Source organism: Aptenodytes patagonicus, chromosome 1 (assembly GCF_965638725.1).
Source record: "Aptenodytes patagonicus chromosome 1, bAptPat1.pri.cur, whole genome shotgun sequence".
Classification (NCBI taxonomy): domain Eukaryota; kingdom Metazoa; phylum Chordata; class Aves; order Sphenisciformes; family Spheniscidae; genus Aptenodytes; species Aptenodytes patagonicus.
The window spans coordinates 68,744,876-68,763,764 of NC_134949.1; the positions used below are offsets into that span (position 1 = coordinate 68,744,876).

Consider the following 18,889-nt stretch of genomic DNA (forward strand, 5'->3'; position numbering starts at 1 on the left):
AGGCTAAATTAAACCAGAGCAGCCCACTTTGCAAGCACGATTATTCCCATTTAAAGACCATTTGGGTGATAGGTGGACATAGACGTGTTGATGACAGTGTGCCTGTGTCTGCAGGCTGTTTTGATAAATGTAGTTAAAAAACCTGAGCATCTTTCTATCGGTGAAACTGCTCTCACAAGGGACTGTGATGATTTAGGCTCTATTGCTTCTAATCCATCCAAAGCAGTGTGAAAAGTAACACTGTGTTCAACTTAGCTCAAACTTGATCCAGATGGACTTAATATAAATTAAAATTAGTGTGAATGGAACGTAAATAGAAGTGTCCTCACATACTTTGGAAGATTTAACTGAAATCACATACTGTGTTAAACCAACCTAACTTTAAAGTAAATGTGCCCTTAGGTCTAGTTACATCATTGGTATAGCTCTGCCAGGAGAGGGTATGATTTTGTCCCTCTTTATTCAGAGGTTTATGCCGACAAAACCTCTGAGGTAGATGCTTTAAATCAGCATGAGTATGGTTATACTGATAGAGCTTATGCTACTTCCCAGTACAACTGTATGGCAATGTGCTCCTACAGGGAGAAGAAGCCTTATTGCACATCTGTGTTTGACCTCAAAAGCACAGGGGCATGGGGAAAAATATGATAGGTGTGGAGGAAAAAGAGGACAGATTTGGGTATGAGGTGCAAGCCAGGACAAGTCAACAACAGAAGCGGTATAACCACTGCCCACCACAGGTGCTCCATCATAAGTACGCAAGCCTTGGGGACAAGAAGAGGAGGAAGAGCGAAGGCCCAGCTCCTCTGTGAAGTGCCACGCAGGTGCAATCTCATTTATCACCACGTAGGAAGGGACGGTGCTGCACTGTGAGGGAAAAAGTCTCCAGCCTGCAGCCTTGCTACTGCTTGCCCATGTGATGCACACAACCAAAACAAGCCTTTGTTTACAGCAATTGCATTTCATCCCCTGGGGGATTTGCTTCTATCAATAGAATCAGACGGTGGGAAATTGCTTTGCCGTCATTCGATGTGCCGTACGTCAGCCCGTCTGAAGGACTTTGGCCAGAACAACCAGAAGGTGCTGCTGACACCTCTGCCCAGGGTCAGTAAAACACCCTTCCCTTCCTTCCAGAGAGGGAAGAAATTTTGGAAAGTTTTACCAAGATTACAAATTACCTCTACTTATAGTCAAGGTCCGGAGACTCACAAACTCGAAATGCCGGCAGCAACATATTCACTTACCGGTCTCTGTCACAACATGGACATCACTAGCGTGATTGACACAAAAAATACCAAAGCGTAATTCTCCCCCAGACGCCCTGACACACACGCACCCATGTGGAGATGCGCAACATCTCAGGTCAGTATCTCTCACTTTCTGAAAGGGACGGGCCCCCTTTCTCCTTTCTCCTCGTCACATGAAGCCTCACGGGAGCCCGAGGACTGAACAGCAAAGGTTTTGCTGCTGCCTCCCCTCACCGCAGGCTGTGACAGCTGCTTGGAGAGACCCGCCAGAACTAACAGCACAGGTCAGCACCCCCCTGCTCTAATAAAGCCCAACTCCAATTGCCTGGAGACCAGGGAAACAGGAAAGTGGGCCTGAGCTCGACCACCCCCAAATGCAGGGGAAATGCCACCCCTGTCTTGCACTGCAAAAGAAGCTGGGGTGGGGGTCATATTGAAAATTACATTATGTAAAATTTTAGGCACCAAATAACTTTTAAAAGCTGGATCTTTTAACTGCTGGCTAGGGCAGGTAACTCATAAAAAAACAAAAAAAAAAAAAAAGGAAAGTAATTCCTAGGATTTTCCCAATGTGTCACTGTAAAATCAATATGTTCTTAAAGCGTTCAAATATCCTCCACCCACAGGCTCTGAAAAAAACTAAGTGTGCCTGACCGCACCGCTTGCCCACATGGGGACATGCACTCCTGCGCTTGGGCTCCTGGACAAGGAGGTTTACGGGATAGGACAACTGGAGGCTACCCCTGGGCTCCAGTTTTACTTAGCCAGTAGCTTATGCTTTAGCTAAGCAGCAGGTGTAAAGCTGAGCCCTACAAAAGCAGCCGGGAATGGGAGATCCCGGTATTGGTGATGGGACAGACACCCATGGGACAGGACTGCATGGGGCATGGGAGAGAGGACTCCACCACCGTCTCCCTGTTACATGACTGACGTACACATCACACTGGTGCCAATGGGAGCCACAGTCCCCCAGCCTGTCTGCGGAATTCATACCTCATCCAAAAGCGTAACACAGAAAACTAACACTGCCTGGACATGTTTTCCCCAAAGTTGTGAGATTAAGCCCCAGCACTGGGCCAGTTCCCATGGCCAGGCCTCCTGCCGTCCTGAAGAGGCTAACCCAGGGTTTCTGATTTACACTGCTGTGCCTTGCCACTGGTGGGATTTCTCTTCAGCAGGTCCTGGGCCCACCTGTGCGCTGCTTGCAGCATCCCAGCACAAAGCCCTCTGCTCCCGGAGAGCCTGGTCAAGAAACACCGGGCTCCAGCTCTCAGGTCATCCCACTTCAAAGCTAGTGTGTGGGAAGGGAAGTTCATGTTGCATGACACGGTGATGGCCCTTGTCCAGGATACAGGAAAGTGACAGGTTGCTTTTTTGTTTGGGGGTGGGTTTATTCCTCCATGAGAAAAAGAAGCTTGTTTCATCTCCTGTTGAAATACGAGGTCGAGAAAAGCACCAGACTGCCTGTAATCACTCGTCCTTCTCTAGAGACCACTATCTACACCATGGCACAACAAAAGCCTCACACTCAATAAAGCATATTTTGGAAAAGTCTAGTGGCCACTGGCAGATAACAAACGAGTGTGAGCACCTCCCTTCCAGAGTAGCCATCCTAGACAACTAGTGGGGTAAAGCTCCCTGTCCTGGCTGTAACCCAGGCTGGGCAGGAAACTATGCTACAGCCTGTAAAAAAAAGGAGAAAAAAATCAAAGGACCATTTCACAGCATGGTCTTGGCATGTCACCAAAAGCAAGACAGGACGGAGTTGCCCATGACTGGCTTTGCACAACCATTGAAAGCATTTCTCCCTGGGAATCCCTTTCCTTTCCACATCGCTTTCCAAGCACGAGCTTGACAAACCAGAACAGACAGCTCTGAAAATACATGTCCTCCTTTGTGGAGACAGTCGTGGGTCAGGGATTCAAAACAGAGCCAGGATCATGCTCCAAGAGCAGTCGAGGGGGCAGGGCTTATTCTGGGTTTAAAAACAAAACAAAGCAAAACAAACTCCCCACGCCACCCCCCCCCAAGTGCTGTTAGACACGTTTCTTCTCTTCCCTTGGCCCCAGCAAGAGATTCAGGAATAAAGTCTTTGACTTTAGTGCCCCAGCCCTTCCCTGCAGCCCTGCAGAGGAAACTGGACAGCAGCATATACACATCTCCTCAGCCTCTCAGGTCTGAAATTTTAATCTTTACTTTTTGAAAGCTTATACTATTTTATCTTCTCCTTTGATGAACATTACTCCCCTCTTACCCTGTTCAAACCCAACTTAGCTAATTAGTAAGAGGTTACCGTACGTAAGCGCATGTAACCTAATAAAGCAAAGAACAACAAGACGACCTGATGCTCTCTATACCCTCATGACTGCAGTCTGCCTCTTTCCTGGCCCTTGTTTGCTGTGCACCCAAGTCACTTGGCTACTGTCTCTCATTCCTACCTGGGCAAGGTCCACCTCCCTTCAAGACTGGGAAAGCACCTCACCAAGCCCCTCCTGCCACACATCAGGGAAGCAAAAGCTCGGGAAAGTCCCCAGATGCAAGCACAAACTACACAGCTGCTGCAGAGCACCTGTAACTCACATGACGCAAACACAACCTAAGATCTGAGAAACCATTCTCCTCTGCTTTTCTAAGGGTTTTCACCAACAAAAATGCCCCGTTTCCTCCAGCTCAGTCCCTACTGCCCTTTGTCCTCTCCTGGCCCTTGGCGAGGTGCAATGCATGCACAGGATCAAGGGAAAATCAAGAGCTTTGCTCAGGACGGAGCTGTGGCTCCGGTCCTTGGTAGCTAACCCCTGCCCTAGGGCTATCGTGGACATAGCTTCTCTCCACCCAAAAAGCTAAGCTGAGGGCTGGAGGGAGGGCACAGCTGCACCTCCAGCTCATTGGGAGCTACAGCAGATCACTGTCCTTTGCCTGAGGGCTAGGAGGTCACCTGGGGCAGGAGAAGGTTTGAGAGCCGAGCTCCAACCAAGATGAAATGCCATTGCAATTCTCCTCCCCCCAAAAAAATATGTTGAGGCTTGGAGTCATGAAAATTGAAGATATCCTGACGATGAGAAGAAATACATATTACTTCATGCTGGACAAAGGTAGATGTGCAAGAATTGCTGTGAGTCCTCCAGAGCCTGGATGAACCCCTTCCAGGATGGAAAGGGTTCCCCAGCCAGCTGCAGCCCCAGGGCCATGCAAGGGACACCACAGTGTCTCCCTACCTGACCGAGTGTAGGGGCAGTAGTCCAGCCAGACCAGGAATCACCTTCATTCAGATGAGGATCTAAGGGAAGAGGCTCAGGAATGACACATTTCTCTGTGGGAAAAAGAAACTTGCCAGAAGGGCATGGGAAGGGGCTTGTTTGGTGCACACAGGGATGGATACAACCTCTCTGGCTGGGAGAGTGGGTGAGCGGTGGGGGGAGCGTGGCAAGCAAATGACTCTTAACAACTTGTTTGGCTTGTTTGCCATTTGGTTTATCTTTCTTTCTTCAAATTTTGTCCAGTACAAGTTTTCAACTACCATTTCCTTCTCCTTTTTTTTCCATTTGCCACTGTCAAAGGAAGAAGGGAGGGAAGGCTGAAGGGGAGGGAACGGGAAAATGGGAAGGAGAGAAACAGAGAATGAAGAAAGGAGAAGGAAAATTCAAGACCTTTTGGCTTGATTTTTTTTAACAAACTATTTTCCTGGCTTTCCTTTCTGGAAAGAGGCATGAAAATGGCCTTTTAAATGAAAAAAAACCTGAAAACCCAGAAGTGGTAATTAGGTGCTTGATGGACGTCTGTCTTTTCTTCTATATACAGTGTTTTTCCTCCAACCAGGAGGAGCAGCACAGTATGGCCGCATCGTAACTTCCCTTGGACTTCAGCTTCAAATGCATCAAGTCTTGGCATGTTATCAACAATTACATGGGAAAAAAAATCTCTCCCTCCTCTCCATACCATCCCTTCGATAGTGTATTTACACCCTGGTGGTGCGCAGGAAGGGAGCAGTTTCCCATCAGACTCAGAGGTCTCCAGAAGTGCCTGCTTCCAGGGGCTGATGGAGACCTGTCAGATCTGTCGTATGCGCACAGCAATGCCTGAGATGTTTGTATAAGTTTAGCAAATCATTACTTGGTCTCTAACTACGCCTGCGTGCTGGGGGTCTCATAGCAAAAGACAGCCATGGGTGGTATTTTCCCCTGTTGCCCCAGCTGGGTGTATGTGGGTCAATTTCCCTTAAACTTCCTGAGACTCTGTCAATCCCATCCAAAGCATCTGGATTAATTTCCTGATCCTGGGAATTTTGTAATTGCTTTCAATGGGGACAGCAATACCTCCTCTGACTTTATTACAATATGCTGCTTCCTGGCAGAGGTGGGATGCTACTATTAGATTATACATAAGCAACAGAGGAACTAGTTCATGCAGTATTTATTTTCAATAACACAGCCCCATGTTTGTGCTCAAAATTGAAGAGTGATTCATTTCTATCCAGGATTTTTGCAGTGTTATCCAACTACCTCAGAAAAAGGAGTGAACACATCTCCACGACTTCTCTGGCAGTACGACACTACCTTACATCTTAAAGGCATGGCAGCAAGAGCAAAGGGGTTAAATGTCCTACCAAGGGTCATACAAGAAAACCGTGCTAATGCCTAAGACTGGATGGCAAGTCCCAGTCCTTTAACTTTCCTTTCTGTTGCTTGAAGAAGAGAACGCAGATTTCCTTCTCAAAACCAATACCACCATTTTGACCACGGGTACTGCCAAGGCAGCTGCAGCCCATGCCTGAAATCAAAGCTCTCATGCACGGCTCTGCCACAGCTCCGAGCGTGGGGAGGCAGCCAGAAAGCAAGCACCCAACGGACACCCAGCACTCCCCCGGGGCCAGAGATTCCTCCAGCTGATCGGGCTGTGCCACCCTGGCACTGCTGCTCCTTGGTGGCAGCCGCTGGCTTTTGCTCCAGCTGCATGTAGAGACCCCGCTGCAAGGAGCTGCTCCCCCCACCAGATCGTGAGCAACACCGCTGGGAGGGAGAGGAAAAAACACCAAAATACTTACCATGAGGCCTGACTGCAAGCCTCTGGATGTTAATCTCTTCCCACGACTATTGGTGCAACGTGACATTCAGCTTTTTAAAAAATAAAAATAAAATAAATGGTATCTTATGTGGTGCTGCAGTCCTTTGCAGGGAACAAGAATGAAGTTTGCCAGCTATCTCTACCTTTTACAGTACTTCCTCTCCAATCAAACAATAATGTCCCAGAGAGGTACAAATTTTGATACTTGACTTTTAGTGTTCATTTTCAGTTTTTAGTTTTTAAAGGAAAGGAAATTAAATGAGGAAAAGATTGCCCTATGCTAATTCACCAGTTAAACTCACAGGAAACTGCAAAAGATAAGGTTCCCATAGCAATTGGAATAGGTACCGCATTGCACAGATGAGGCCCAATTTTCCTGCTTCCTTTCAGTGCTGGTGGTTTATCTCCACATAGCACAGGGAAAAGCAATTACTTGGAACGAGGAACAAGGGAAAGGAGCCTGTGGCATCTCTGATTCTTTTTAATGGCCATCCTCCGGCATGGTTTGATGCACCACTATTGCAACACAGCCGTGCACCAGCACGTATGCCCTCGACCACGGCAAAGCTCCTGCGGGGATCCTGCCACTTTCTTTTCCTGTGGTTTTAACTGTGAAATTCTGATAGGCATTCAAGCAGGTTTTGGCAGGGAGTTTTACAGCCCCAGCCTCCACAGGACAGAGCTGTGTGGCACCGCACCAAACGCTGCATCTGAGCGCAATCCCTCCCAGCCATCGCCTCACATTCATGACTACCCTGGCAATGAGAGACCTTTAATTTGACACAATCTGCTTCCAATGAACCCATCTTACCTATTAATTTTCACTTTATCTTGCCTGCGCTTATGATTATTGCACCCAATTATGTCTTCCTTATCCCCTGAGCAGTCATCTGCAGCAAAGCCAAGGGAGTGTGATCCTTTTCCCCTTGCCCCAAAGCTACTCTGCAGCACAGAATCAGGCCCATCAACTCTTTCATTAATTCCTCTACAAAATGCCCCAGCAGTGCAGTTAAATTTGTGGGCGTGCAGTCCCCAGGGTCTCATTTCTTCCTGTTGTGCTGCAGCTCATTTTTTTTACCAACTGCTCTGGGACTTTTCCTGCACTCCATGAATTTTCTGAAAGAATTGTCAAATATTCAGCTGTTTCACTCTCAGATGTGTTTTCCTGGGCCATGTAGTTTTGACCAAGAGCGAGTTCCCTAGGTAGTTATTCCTCACCCCCTTTCCATCCTGAGACTGCCTTGAGATCCATCATCAACTATGATTGCATCGAGCACCCTGTCACTCTCTTTCCTTTCAGTGGCAACTGAAGCAGTAACTACTAACACTGCAGCCTCCTTTTATCATTGCCTATGATATGTTCCGGGCTCCCTCTCCCACGTATGTAGGTGACCTAGCAATGCACTTTCCTTTGTCATCCTCCAGCTTCTTATGTATTTCTGAACCAACTTACTTATTCCCTGCGCTAACGCCCCATCGTTTTGTGCCTTTGCATCCCTAACTTTGCTGCTGCACACCTTTATTCTCTGCTCTCTCTCACCACTGTGGTTTCCTTTCCTCCTCCCAACACGACAGCCTTTTTTTTCTTTTCTTTTTTTGTCAATACATTGTTTTTCTCTTCCCCACCAGTGTCAGTACTGGAAGACACTTCTGACAAAAGCGTGTTGCTCTCTCCCCAGCTGCTGACGGGGAGAGTTGTCTCCAGGGAGTCAAAAGAAACGCTGTCTCTGGTGGGTGCAACCAGCTGACTGGAAGGGGAGGGTGTCCTAGATGCTTCTGTCTCAGATGTGAAGGAGAGAAGGGAAGAGCCCGGGAGAGAAAAGAAACCACTTCAGGAAGGAGAGAGCGAATCAGTCCGGGGTATGGAGGAGACATCCCTGGTGCCTTAGAAGTGCGTTTCTCTCTCTGTGATGCTGAGCACCTCCTGGGCCGGAGGGGACCATCCCTTGCGCTTCAGTTCGGACAGACCTGCCATGTGCTTCTTTGGCTGTGGCAGATCCTCCGCTGGGGAAATCAGCTGTGTCAGCCTCTGCGGAGAGGAAGTCTCTGTTAATTAAGCTGGTAAACCGACTGACACCCAATAGCGATCCACAACCATTGCTGGGGGCAAAGGCATCTAGAGAGCTAATGCTCCCAGCTCCCCTCTCCTCTCCCGCCGAACGGCTGTGAAAGGGAGAGGAAGGAGAGCAGGCTCACTTTAACTGCTCTCGATGACAATTATTCTACCCCTGGGCTCAAACCCGGGCTGTGGACTGACAACCTGACGTACAGGGCCCCTCATAGACACGTTTCTGGGAGAAAGGATGTTAGCAATTAGCCCCACAAACATTTTCTGTGGCCATGGAAAAACCACCATAAAGCCCTTTTTTTTCCCTATGCCAGGTAGCCACGCTTCCTATTGACTTTGGTGGGAGGTGTGGAGCCTTCCAAATGGTCTGACCATCAGAAAGTGCTGGGCATCTCCTGCTATGGTCCAAAACAGGGTGGCAGGTGATACCTACCTCAGTGGCATTTCCCTGGTAAAGCAGTCCCTCTGCAGACTGGTTCCTGCCCCCAAGCCATCCCAGCTCCCCTTTTCCAGCCAGACAGATTGCAACGGTGCAGGCAGGGGTTGTGACAGGGCAGCTGCCTGTCCTTAGTTCCCCCGATCCTCTGCAACACAGAGGTACTGCAGGCTGCTCCACACACACATATGCTGGTGTTGTGTCGGCTTTGGGGAGTTTATTCTTAAAAAATGCAAAGAACTTGGAGCTCTTTGGGCAAAAGGTGCTGGCCTGCAGAGACAGCTGCTGTGAATTTCTCGTCTTTCTCATCCCATTTTTGAAGCCCCTCTGGTACCACACACCTTCCTGAGCACTTGGGCTCCTCCCAAAGCCAAGTAACATGCAGTGCCCTGCAGCCACCTGCCCGGCTCCATGGGCCAGTGTATCACTTCCCTGCTGAATACCGACTTTCACAGTTACTAACTTTTTCCATCACAAGCTGTTGAGGCCAGGGCATGCTCTTCCCTTGCAGAGCACATCACAAGCAGAGCAGGCAATTCATCCGTGACTCGTTGGATTAATTTCAGTGCTTCCACTCCTTGTGAAGTGCCTGCCAGAATCCTGGATTTTGCTCATTTATTCAAAAGTATTTGCCCCATGATTTCTGAAATTGGCCTTGGCCTGCAGCTACTCTGTGAGCAGTTCATTGTGAGTTTTCAGTCTTTGGAGCTTGAGCTGTCTTAATCAGACACATTAGGAAACAACATTTGTGTTTCTTGGTCAGTCAAGTGTAACAAGAGGAATCAGTTTGTTGCAGTGACTGATTATAATTACCAATTACAAACTTGCTTTCAGTGAATGGTTTGCAATATTCAGTTGAAAGGCACTGTTCCTGGAAGCATCTGTGTCAGGAAATTAATTCACTACATTTCTGGGGTGTGACTGGAAAAAGGGAACAGGTATATTTTGAGAAAACCTGTTTTCAAAACAGGAGCAACTATTCCTGGAGGTATCATGTGGTTAGCTTTGATTCTCCCCTGAATCAACGCAGGCATAGCAGCCGATTCCTTCCTACATGCCTAAACCACATCCTTGGAAGTTTCTTCATACTAATATAACTGAAAAGTCCCTAGAAATTACAACTAATATAATCTAAACCAGAGCAAATAGAAAAATCCTCAGTCTGAAATTGGCCAAATCAATTCCTCGGATGTGCTGTAAAATAAGCATTAACACTACTTACAGCAACATTTCAGTCCAAAGGCTCAAAGCATTTTGCAACAGGTGAGAAATATTTCTTGTTTAGCAAGCAGGACATTCGGGCAATTACTTCAGTGACAGCTCCAAGTCCTCATTTAGGCATATGAAACCTCTGAGCTGTGGGGAGTCAGACATGTTGTCAGCCACCCAGTCAAACTCTTCAAACCGGCCACAGGAAAGGACAGATGCATTACCGCTAAATGGCCCGGAGCACACTAGAGGGCTGTAAGAGGCAGGACTTAAGGTCTGAACTTGGAGCAAATCATATCACAGCACTTTGGCACAAGATTTACCTGGAGTTCCTCATATTGGGAGCTGTACAGCTCCCAGCTGCCTCCCAACCTTGTCATCTCTCCATGGCCACCAACGGCAACCAGGAGGCCCAAGGGCCAAAGGCAGCTAAACGGGAACTATTTCATAGCATCGTGCTTCTCCTCCACCTCTCTGCCTGCACGGCTTATGCCCCTCTCACTGTGTCACTGAAGACTTTCACCACTACCATTCCTGTCTGGGCATTGCACTGTATCTTCTCTTGAGCCTGAGATGGGCATTAGCCAGCTCTGCCACAACTCCTGTCACTCCCTATTAAGTCGTATCTCCCAGCCAGAAAATAAGAGCCCCCGTGTGCACAGATTCACCTTCCCTGAGGCAATGGAACCAATGAGGACATCCTGCACCCAGCCCATCCCTGGCTGTGTTGGCAGTGCAGGTTCCTCCTCCCCATGACCCCACAATGTGACTGTCACACCTACACCTACACCACAGCCACCAGGATGCTCCCGTCCCCTGTTCACCTGCTCCCCACCCCAACCAGCTGCAGATGAGGCTACAGTCAGTGAGGATGGGGAAGGACCAGAAGAGAAATTGTGCAGAAATTTATATGCACTGTACATCACTCAGGTCTTTCTTCATGGGTCAGGTGGGCGTCATCTCTATGACACCATCTTCCTAGACACCTTTCTTCGTAGGACTACGAAAATGTCTACAGTGAAAGAGGACAGGCTTGGGCATGGCACAGGATAGACCTTTACAGCTCTCTGAGCATGTCTTCTTTAATAGCCACATGTCATTTCTTCAGAGAAAATAACATGGTCCTGACCCAGGACTAAAAGGGGAGCAGGGGCAAGGGACAAGAAGTAAAGGCAAAAGAGATCCTGGTTTTGCACCTGGTTTGCACTGGCATTAGTCAGTAACGAAAGGAGGCAAAGGTGTTGGCATGCCGTCTTTACTTACATGGCCAGCAGGACCACCTGAACCATAAACCAAACCAACCAGCCTGTGGCCTCAGGTAGCCCACACTGAGGGGTTCCTCTGCCATCCAGTGGAGCCAGCGTTAGAGACGGTCTGCATATGTCTACATATTGCACTGAGCATGGTGGTGCAATGTCTCATGGTAGACATTTGATGATCACCCTGGAAGCTGTGCTGAGACTCTCCAAGCCCTCCAAATGGCCAGCAAGAGCTACGGGACATTCTGGGGAAGAGCCACTCTCACCCACCTTGCCTTCTCAGAGGAGAAATGTGCTACATACATCTTCCCTGGGGCCCTTCCCATGAGCCGTCTGGGGGAAGCAGTAACTCGCCCAGTGACCACAATTCCAGTACCTGCTTCAGGGGTCCTTTGGTTTTCAGGAGGATGAAGATGGCATAGAGAGGAATGCAGACCATGGAGGAGAGTGCCATCAGCCAGCCCACCACGTAGCCCCAGGGTGGGTACACGTAGGAATTGTTGTATTTCAAGGGTGTGTACTTGATCAGGGAAAACAGAAAGACGGCCTGAGGAGCAGAAAACACAGACATAGCCAGAGCAAAGGGAGCAGCAAAGCTGGGCAGCCTGGCCACCCTGCAAGCACCGTCTGGGTGGCAATGAGTGTGATGTCTTGCATGAGCTAGCATGGACCTTGCTAGCTGAGCGAGGCAGAGCTTGGTGCATGCTGATCACACAAGGAGTTATCTCAGAGCAAGGGCCAGGCTTCTCTGCAGTGTAAAGCCTTCAGGCTTCTTAAGGGTTCAACCTAAGCAAAGTTGGCAGCAGTTCTGAGGGTCCAGCAACATTGAGACAGCCATTTATTTATATCAAAGTCAGGAATTGTTGTTGTCCCTGGCAGAAGCCCTCCAGAAGTACTACCCAGGCACAGATGTACCCCTCTTGGGGCTTTCTAGCCACAGAGCTCTCAGATGATTTGGGCTGGATTGGGCTTGCTTTGAAAATTTCCCTGGTATTCAACTCCTGCTGGAGCCCAAGGACAAAGGACTAGAATTCTTTTGTAAGCTGTAGCTATAGATCCCATCTGTGTTCCCACTGAGGTCAAAGAAAACAACTCCTAACATCAGATGCAGGAGCAGAATTTGGCTCAGAAATCATGTAAAAGTCAGTGGAGCAAGACTGGACATAAACTCAAAACAGGCAAGAACTTGCCTGACTTAGGGTGCATTTTCTTTGAATAGTTGTCACAGAAGTCTTAAAAGAGATTTAATAACATCGAAAGCAAATGGCCATGGAAAGATATTTCTGAACCATGGGAGGTCACAGGAACACAGGCTGAAGCAAGTATTTCAGAACAGGGTAATTCTCACAGGTCTTCTATTGAAAAGTAACTTGACCAAACCTCTCCAGACTTTGAGATACAGTTCCCTTTGCCTTCACAGTATACAAGTGGCTTTTCAGGCTCAATTAATTTTCCAGGCAAAAGATAAGGAAATAAATTGCTGCCTCAGCTATGGACAAGCTTCTGCTTCCCCATAACAGTTTGAAAAACTTACAGCAGCACCTTGAAGACAAATCAATCTTTTCTACTGAGAACCGAGGGACCCAGAATAATACGCCATGTTGTCATAATTGCACTTACCAAGCACAGACCCGGGGTGAACACCAGCCAGCATATCTTGATCAAGGGCCACGGCCGGAAACCAATCATGTCCTCAATGTTGTCGTAGAAGCGGTTGGCACCTTGGCCACCAGTCAGCACAAAGACAAAGTCAGAGGTCAGATCATTGTTGTTTCCTTCAATCACTATTCACATCAGATCCCAACTTTCTTTATCCTCAGTGTTTATTCCTGGCAAAACCGTGGCTATCCTAATAATATAGCAGCAGGTAACGGGCTTTTCTGGCATTGAAGAGAGCCATCTGTGGCTAAATACAGACAGAGTTTTTTAACTTCAGCCATAAGTTATCAGAAAGCTTGACATAGAAGAAATGCCCTGTCCCTCAGACAGCAGCAGCTGTAAGTAAGAGGATGCAGCCCATGTGCCACTAAGAGCTGGTAAGGACTGGCACAAGGCAAGGAGGGGTGCCTGGTTTATAGGTCAGCAAGGGAAAGCTCTTGCAGGTTGAGCACATGGGATTGTGTGAGCCCAGAGTGCTAAAAGGAACAAAGAGAGTGAGGGACACAAAACAAAACCCTCTCTTTGTAACCAGATCGGCACACCAGGGAAGTCATGTCAAGAATCCCCACTGAGCTGGGCATTTCCCCTGTCATCAAGAGCCTGCTTTCCACAGAATATTTTATTTTTGGCATTAACCCAGAAGACCTGGCAATCCAAACTCTGCTGCAAACCAAATCTTCCATCTGCAAGTGCTCCTTACTGTCCACTGGGAGCTGTCCTGTGGGTGCCTGATCTTCTTCTTCCCCTCTCATTAGTTTCACTTACTAGATTATGTTGTTCACAGTATGCAAGTCCCACCTGAATCTCATGGTGCACCAGAGTGGGCTATACCTCTGAAGAGCATCTAAAAGTCCTGCCACTGGCCAGACCCTATCTGGGGTCTGGCATTGGCTCTTCCCAACCCAAAGCACAAAGAAGAAATGTATGCAATGGTATACAGAGGAGAAGGCATAATGCAGATGGACTTCAGCAGACCTTGTAGTAAGCTCGAAGATGTCTTATAGAATCATAGAATCATAGAATCATTTAGGTTGGAAAAGACCTTCAAGATCAGCAAGTCCAACCATTAACCTAGCACTGCCAAGTCCACCACTAAACCATGTCCCTAAGCGCCTCATCTACACGTCTTTTAAATACCTCCAGGGATACTCAACCCTTATGGTTGAATACTCAACCACTTCCCTGGGCAGCCTGTTCCAATGTTTCACCACTCTTTCAGTAAAGACATTTTTCCTCACGTCCAATCTAAACCACCCCTGGCACAATTTGAGGCCATTTCCTCTCGTCCTATCGCTTGTTACTTGGGAGAAGAGACTGACACCCACCTCGCTACAACCTCCTTTCAGGTAGCTGTAGAGAGCGATGAGGTCTCCCCTCAGCCTCCTTTTCTCCAGGCTAAACAACCCCAGTTCCCTCAGCCGCTCCTCATAAGACTTGTGCTCTAGACCCTTCACCAGCCTCGTTGCCCTTCTCTGGACATGCTCTAACACCTCAATATCTGTCTTGTAGTGAGGGGCCCAAAACTGAACACAGGATTCGAGGTGCGGCCTCACCAGTGCCGAGTACAGGGGCACGATCACTTCCCTACTCCTGCTGGCCACACTATTTCTGATACAAGCCAGGTATTGCTATTGGCCTTCTTGGCCACCCGTGCACACTGCTGGTTCATATTCAGCCGGCTTTCAACCAACACCCCCAGGTCCTTTTCTGCGGGGCAGTTTTCCAGCCACTCTTCCCCAGGCCTGTAGCGCTGCATGGGGTTGTTGTGACCCAAGCGCAGGACCTGACACTTGGCCTTGTTGAATCTCATACAGTTGGCCTCAGCCCATCGATCCAGCCTGTCTAGATCCCTCTGTACAGCCTTTCTAACCTCAAGCAGATCAACACTCCCGCCCAACTTGGTGTTGTCTGCAAACTTACTGAGAGTGCACTCAATCCCCTCATCCAGATTATTGATAAAGATATTAAACAGAACTGACCCCAGTACTGAGCCCTGGGGAACACCACTTGTGACCGGCCACCAACTGGATTGAACTCCATTCACCACAACTCTCTGGGCCCGGCCGTCCAGCCAGTTTTTTACCCAGCGGAGAGTATGCCCGTCCAAGCCATGAGTAGCCAGTTTCTCCAGGAGAATGCTGTGGGAGACAGTGTCAAAGGCTTTACTAAAGTCGAGGTAGACAACATCCACAGCCTTTCCCTTGTCCACTAAGCGGGTCACCTTGTCATAGAAGGAGGTCAGGTTAGTCAAGCAGGACCTGCCTTTCATACACCCATGCTGACTGGGCCTGATCACCCGGTTGTCCTGTACATGCCGCCTGATGGCACTCAAGATGACCTGCTCCATAGCCTTCCCCGGCACTGAGGTCAGATTGACAGGCCCGGATCCTCCTTCCGGCCCTTCTTGTAGATGGGCGTCACATTTGCTAACCTCCAGTCAACTGGGACCTCCCCGGTTAGCCAGGACTGCTGATAAAGGATTGAAAGTGGCTTGGTGAGCACTTCCCCCAGCTCCCTCAGTACCCTTGGGTGGATCGCATCCGGCCCCACAGACCTGTGCGTGTCTAAGTGGTGGAGCAGGTCACTAACCATTTCCCCTTAGATTATGGGGGCTTCGTTCTTCTCCCTGTCCCTGTCTTCCAGCTCAGGGGGCTGGGTACCCAGAGAGCAACTGGCGTTACTATTAAAGACTGAGGCAAAGAAGGCATTAAGTACCTCAGCCTCTTCCTCATCCTTTGTCACTATGTTTCCCCCCACATCCAATAAAGGCTGGAGATTCTCCTTAGCCCTCCTTTTGTTGCTAATGTATTCATAGAAATTTTTTTTATTATCTTTTACGGCAGTAGCCAGACTAAGTTCTAGTTGGGCTTTGGCCCTTCTAATTTTCTCCCTGCATAGCCTCACGACATCCTTGTAGTCCTCCTGAGTTGCCTGCCCCTTCTTCCAAAGGTCATAAACTCTCCTTTTTTTCCTGAGTTCCAGCCAAAGCTCTCTGTTCAGCCAGACCGGTCTTCTTCCCCACCAGCTTGTCTTTCGGCACATGAGGTTGGCCTGCTCCTGCACCTTTAAGATGTCCTTCTAGAAGAACGTCCAGCCTTCCTGGACTCCTTTGCCCTTCAGGACTGCCTCCCAAGGGACTCTGTCAACCAGTCTCCTAAACAGGCCAAAGTCTGCCCTCCACAAGTCTAAGGTAGCAGTTCTGCTGACCCCCCTCCTTACTTCTCCAAGAATCAAAAACTCTTATCCTTTTGTGATCGCTATGCCCAAGACAGCCTCCAAACCATCACATCACCCACCAGTCCTTCTCTGTTCACAAACAACAGGTACAGCAGGCGCCTTCCCTAGTTGGCTCACTCACTAGCTGTGTCAGGAAGTTGTCTTCCACACACTCCAGGAACCTCCTAGACTCTTTCCTCTGTTCTGTATTGTATTTCCAGCAGACCTCAGGGAAGTTGAAGTCCCTCATGAGAACAAGGGCTAGCGATTGTGAGACTTCTCCCAGCTGCTTATAGAATATTTCGTCTGCCTCTTCATCCTGGCTGGGTGGTCTATAACAGACTTCCACCATGATATCTGCCTTGTTGGCCTTCCCCTGATTCTTACCCGTAAACACTCAACCCTATCGCCACCATCATTAAGTTCCAGACAATCAAAACACTCCCTAACACACAGGGCTACCCCACCGCCTCTCCTTCCTTGCCTATCCCTTCTGAAGAGTTTATAGCCATCCATTGCAGCACTCCAGTTGTACAAGTCATCCCACCATGTTTCCGTGATGGCAACTATATCATATTTTCCTGCTGCACAATGGCTTCCAGCTCCTCCCAGCTGCGTGCATTGATGTAGATGCACTTCAGTTGGGCTATTGATCCCCCCACCTTTTTGGGGGGGAGAAGCCCTAATTCCTACGTGACTATTCTCAGGCATTTCCGTGGTTTCTAACACATCTATAACCCTTGCATCTTTGCTGCCACATGGATCTCCATCCCCTACCTCCACTGAGATGGCAGACCAAAGTACCTTGCTAGCACACCGTCCCTCCAACATTGGTGTGCCACCCCCAGGCTTATTTCCAGTGAGCTTGGTTTTATGCCTTTCCCCCTTCAAATCTCGTTCAAAGCTCTTTCAATGAGCCCTGCTAACTCCTGTGCAAAGATCCTTTTCCTCCTTTGAGACAGGTGTATCCCGTCTGTCGCCAGCAGGCCTCGTGTCATGTAGACCGTCCCATGATGAAAAAACCCAAAATTCTACTGGTGACACCAGGCTCAGAGCCACGTACTGATTTGCTGGCTTTTCCTGTTTCCGCCCTCATCATTCTCTGCAACTGGAAGGACAGAGGAGAACACTGCTTGTGCTTCTCATCCTTTAACCAGTCGTCCCAAGGCCCTGAAGTCTCTCTTGATTGCCCTCAGACTTCTTGTTGCAACTTCATTGCTGCCTACCTGAAAAATCAATAATGGATAGTAATCTGAGGGCTGCACCAGGGTAGGAAGCTTTCTCTTCACATCTTTAACCCGGGCCCCAGGGAGGCAGCAGACTTCCCGAAGAAGTGGGTCCAGTCTGCATGTTGGGCTTTCTGTTCCCTTCAGAAGAGAGTCTTCAAGGAACAAGAGCCTAATGTTGGCCAAAAAGAAATGTAAAATGAAGAAGAATCAAAAAGTGATTCATAAGATGCCCTAACTTTTTCCTAACTAGAGCTAATCAGAGGTATTATATCAGACTGCCTCAGGTAAAATAGATTAACAATATTAGACAAAAAAATGGAGCTAGACTGTCCGTAGAAAGGGTTGCCAATTAAGCACCTGTGGGATGAAATAATACCATATTTGTCTTACTGAAGTTTAATCACAGTGCTTAGCTGATAAAGGGCTCTGCCTTTAGGGGTATTTATCCCACTGTGAACTCAAGGTCATGCCACAGTTCCCACCTGCAAGCATGATGATGCTTCTTTGCATCTTAACACCAGAAGGCTGGGCTGGGCAAAATATATGCCTAAAGGACTGGTCACACTTGCGAGTGTTTGGGGTTTGGTGACTTTTATTTTGGTTTGTGTTTTTTATGTCTTAGAATTAAATTGCCATATTGTGTTTCCTTTAAATATATGAATTCTACAAAAGCACGTTATATGTGCTTTTCTTTTTTGTAATTCTTTGCATTATTTTTTATATCCCATGACTAATGTTTGCAGGAAAGCTCTTTTAAACCAGGCTTTTTTAAATATTTAGGATGGGGAGAGCAGGTTCTTTGAACACCTCATGGTTCCCATCTTAAGTTGGCAAGTTAACAGGTAGCCTCAAGCAAAGACAACAAGCTGTGGCATATCAAGGGACACGCAGCCTTGTGTGGGAACCCAGCCTACACCAGAGAACAGAACCCTAAAACTTCCACGCTGTAAATATCATGAGGCTTATCTGAAGCATTTGTGAAAATATACTGGGGAAGAAAGGGAGATGGTATAAAAAAATTATTTTGCCAAAAAGCCAAAATCTTCCACAGGGTGAAAAAAAAAGGAGAGCTATAAATGATGTGATTTGCAGCTTAGAATATGAGCATAGCACAGTCTCTTAAACCATACAGTGTTTCTACAGAAACACACTGTGATGTCAGACATATGACAGATAAATTCATTCAGAATACAACTTTATTGAAGCCAAAGTTTCACTGCAAATTTGGATCTAGGATCTAGTGGAAAAGACATAGCAATTAAAGAAATACAAAGATGCCAAACAAAAAGAAAGACACAACAGACATCCATCCTCCACCAAGAAAACAACCCCAAACTTATGTTGTTAGTTACAGTGTGCCTCCACCTGTCCTTATTCCTATTCTCTGTAGCACAACCATCAGGTCCTGCATTTCCACAGCCACTGTGGCAGTCAGTAGGTGATGTCATGAAACACAGTGAGGACTGATATGAACGTCCTCAGAGAGTATATGAACAGGAGGTTTT

General features: G+C 47.9%; 1 protein-coding gene across 6 annotated transcripts in view; it reads right to left on the reverse strand.

Annotated features, from left to right (window-relative positions):
* Window positions 1–5,640: 5,640 nt before the first annotated feature.
* Window positions 5,641–18,889, reverse strand: part of SLC6A12 (solute carrier family 6 member 12) — a 46,988-nt gene continuing 33,739 nt past the window's right edge. For all 6 annotated transcript variants that reach the window (XM_076340925.1, XM_076340934.1, XM_076340905.1 and 3 more), the window contains 3 exons: window positions 12,901–13,001; window positions 11,657–11,827; window positions 5,641–8,337 (listed from right to left, as the gene is read on the reverse strand). In XM_076340925.1, the coding sequence (XP_076197040.1) occupies window positions 8,194–8,337; window positions 11,657–11,827; window positions 12,901–13,001 (416 nt within the window). In that variant the 3' untranslated portion in view covers window positions 5,641–8,193. The remainder of the gene's footprint in view (window positions 8,338–11,656; window positions 11,828–12,900; window positions 13,002–18,889) is intronic.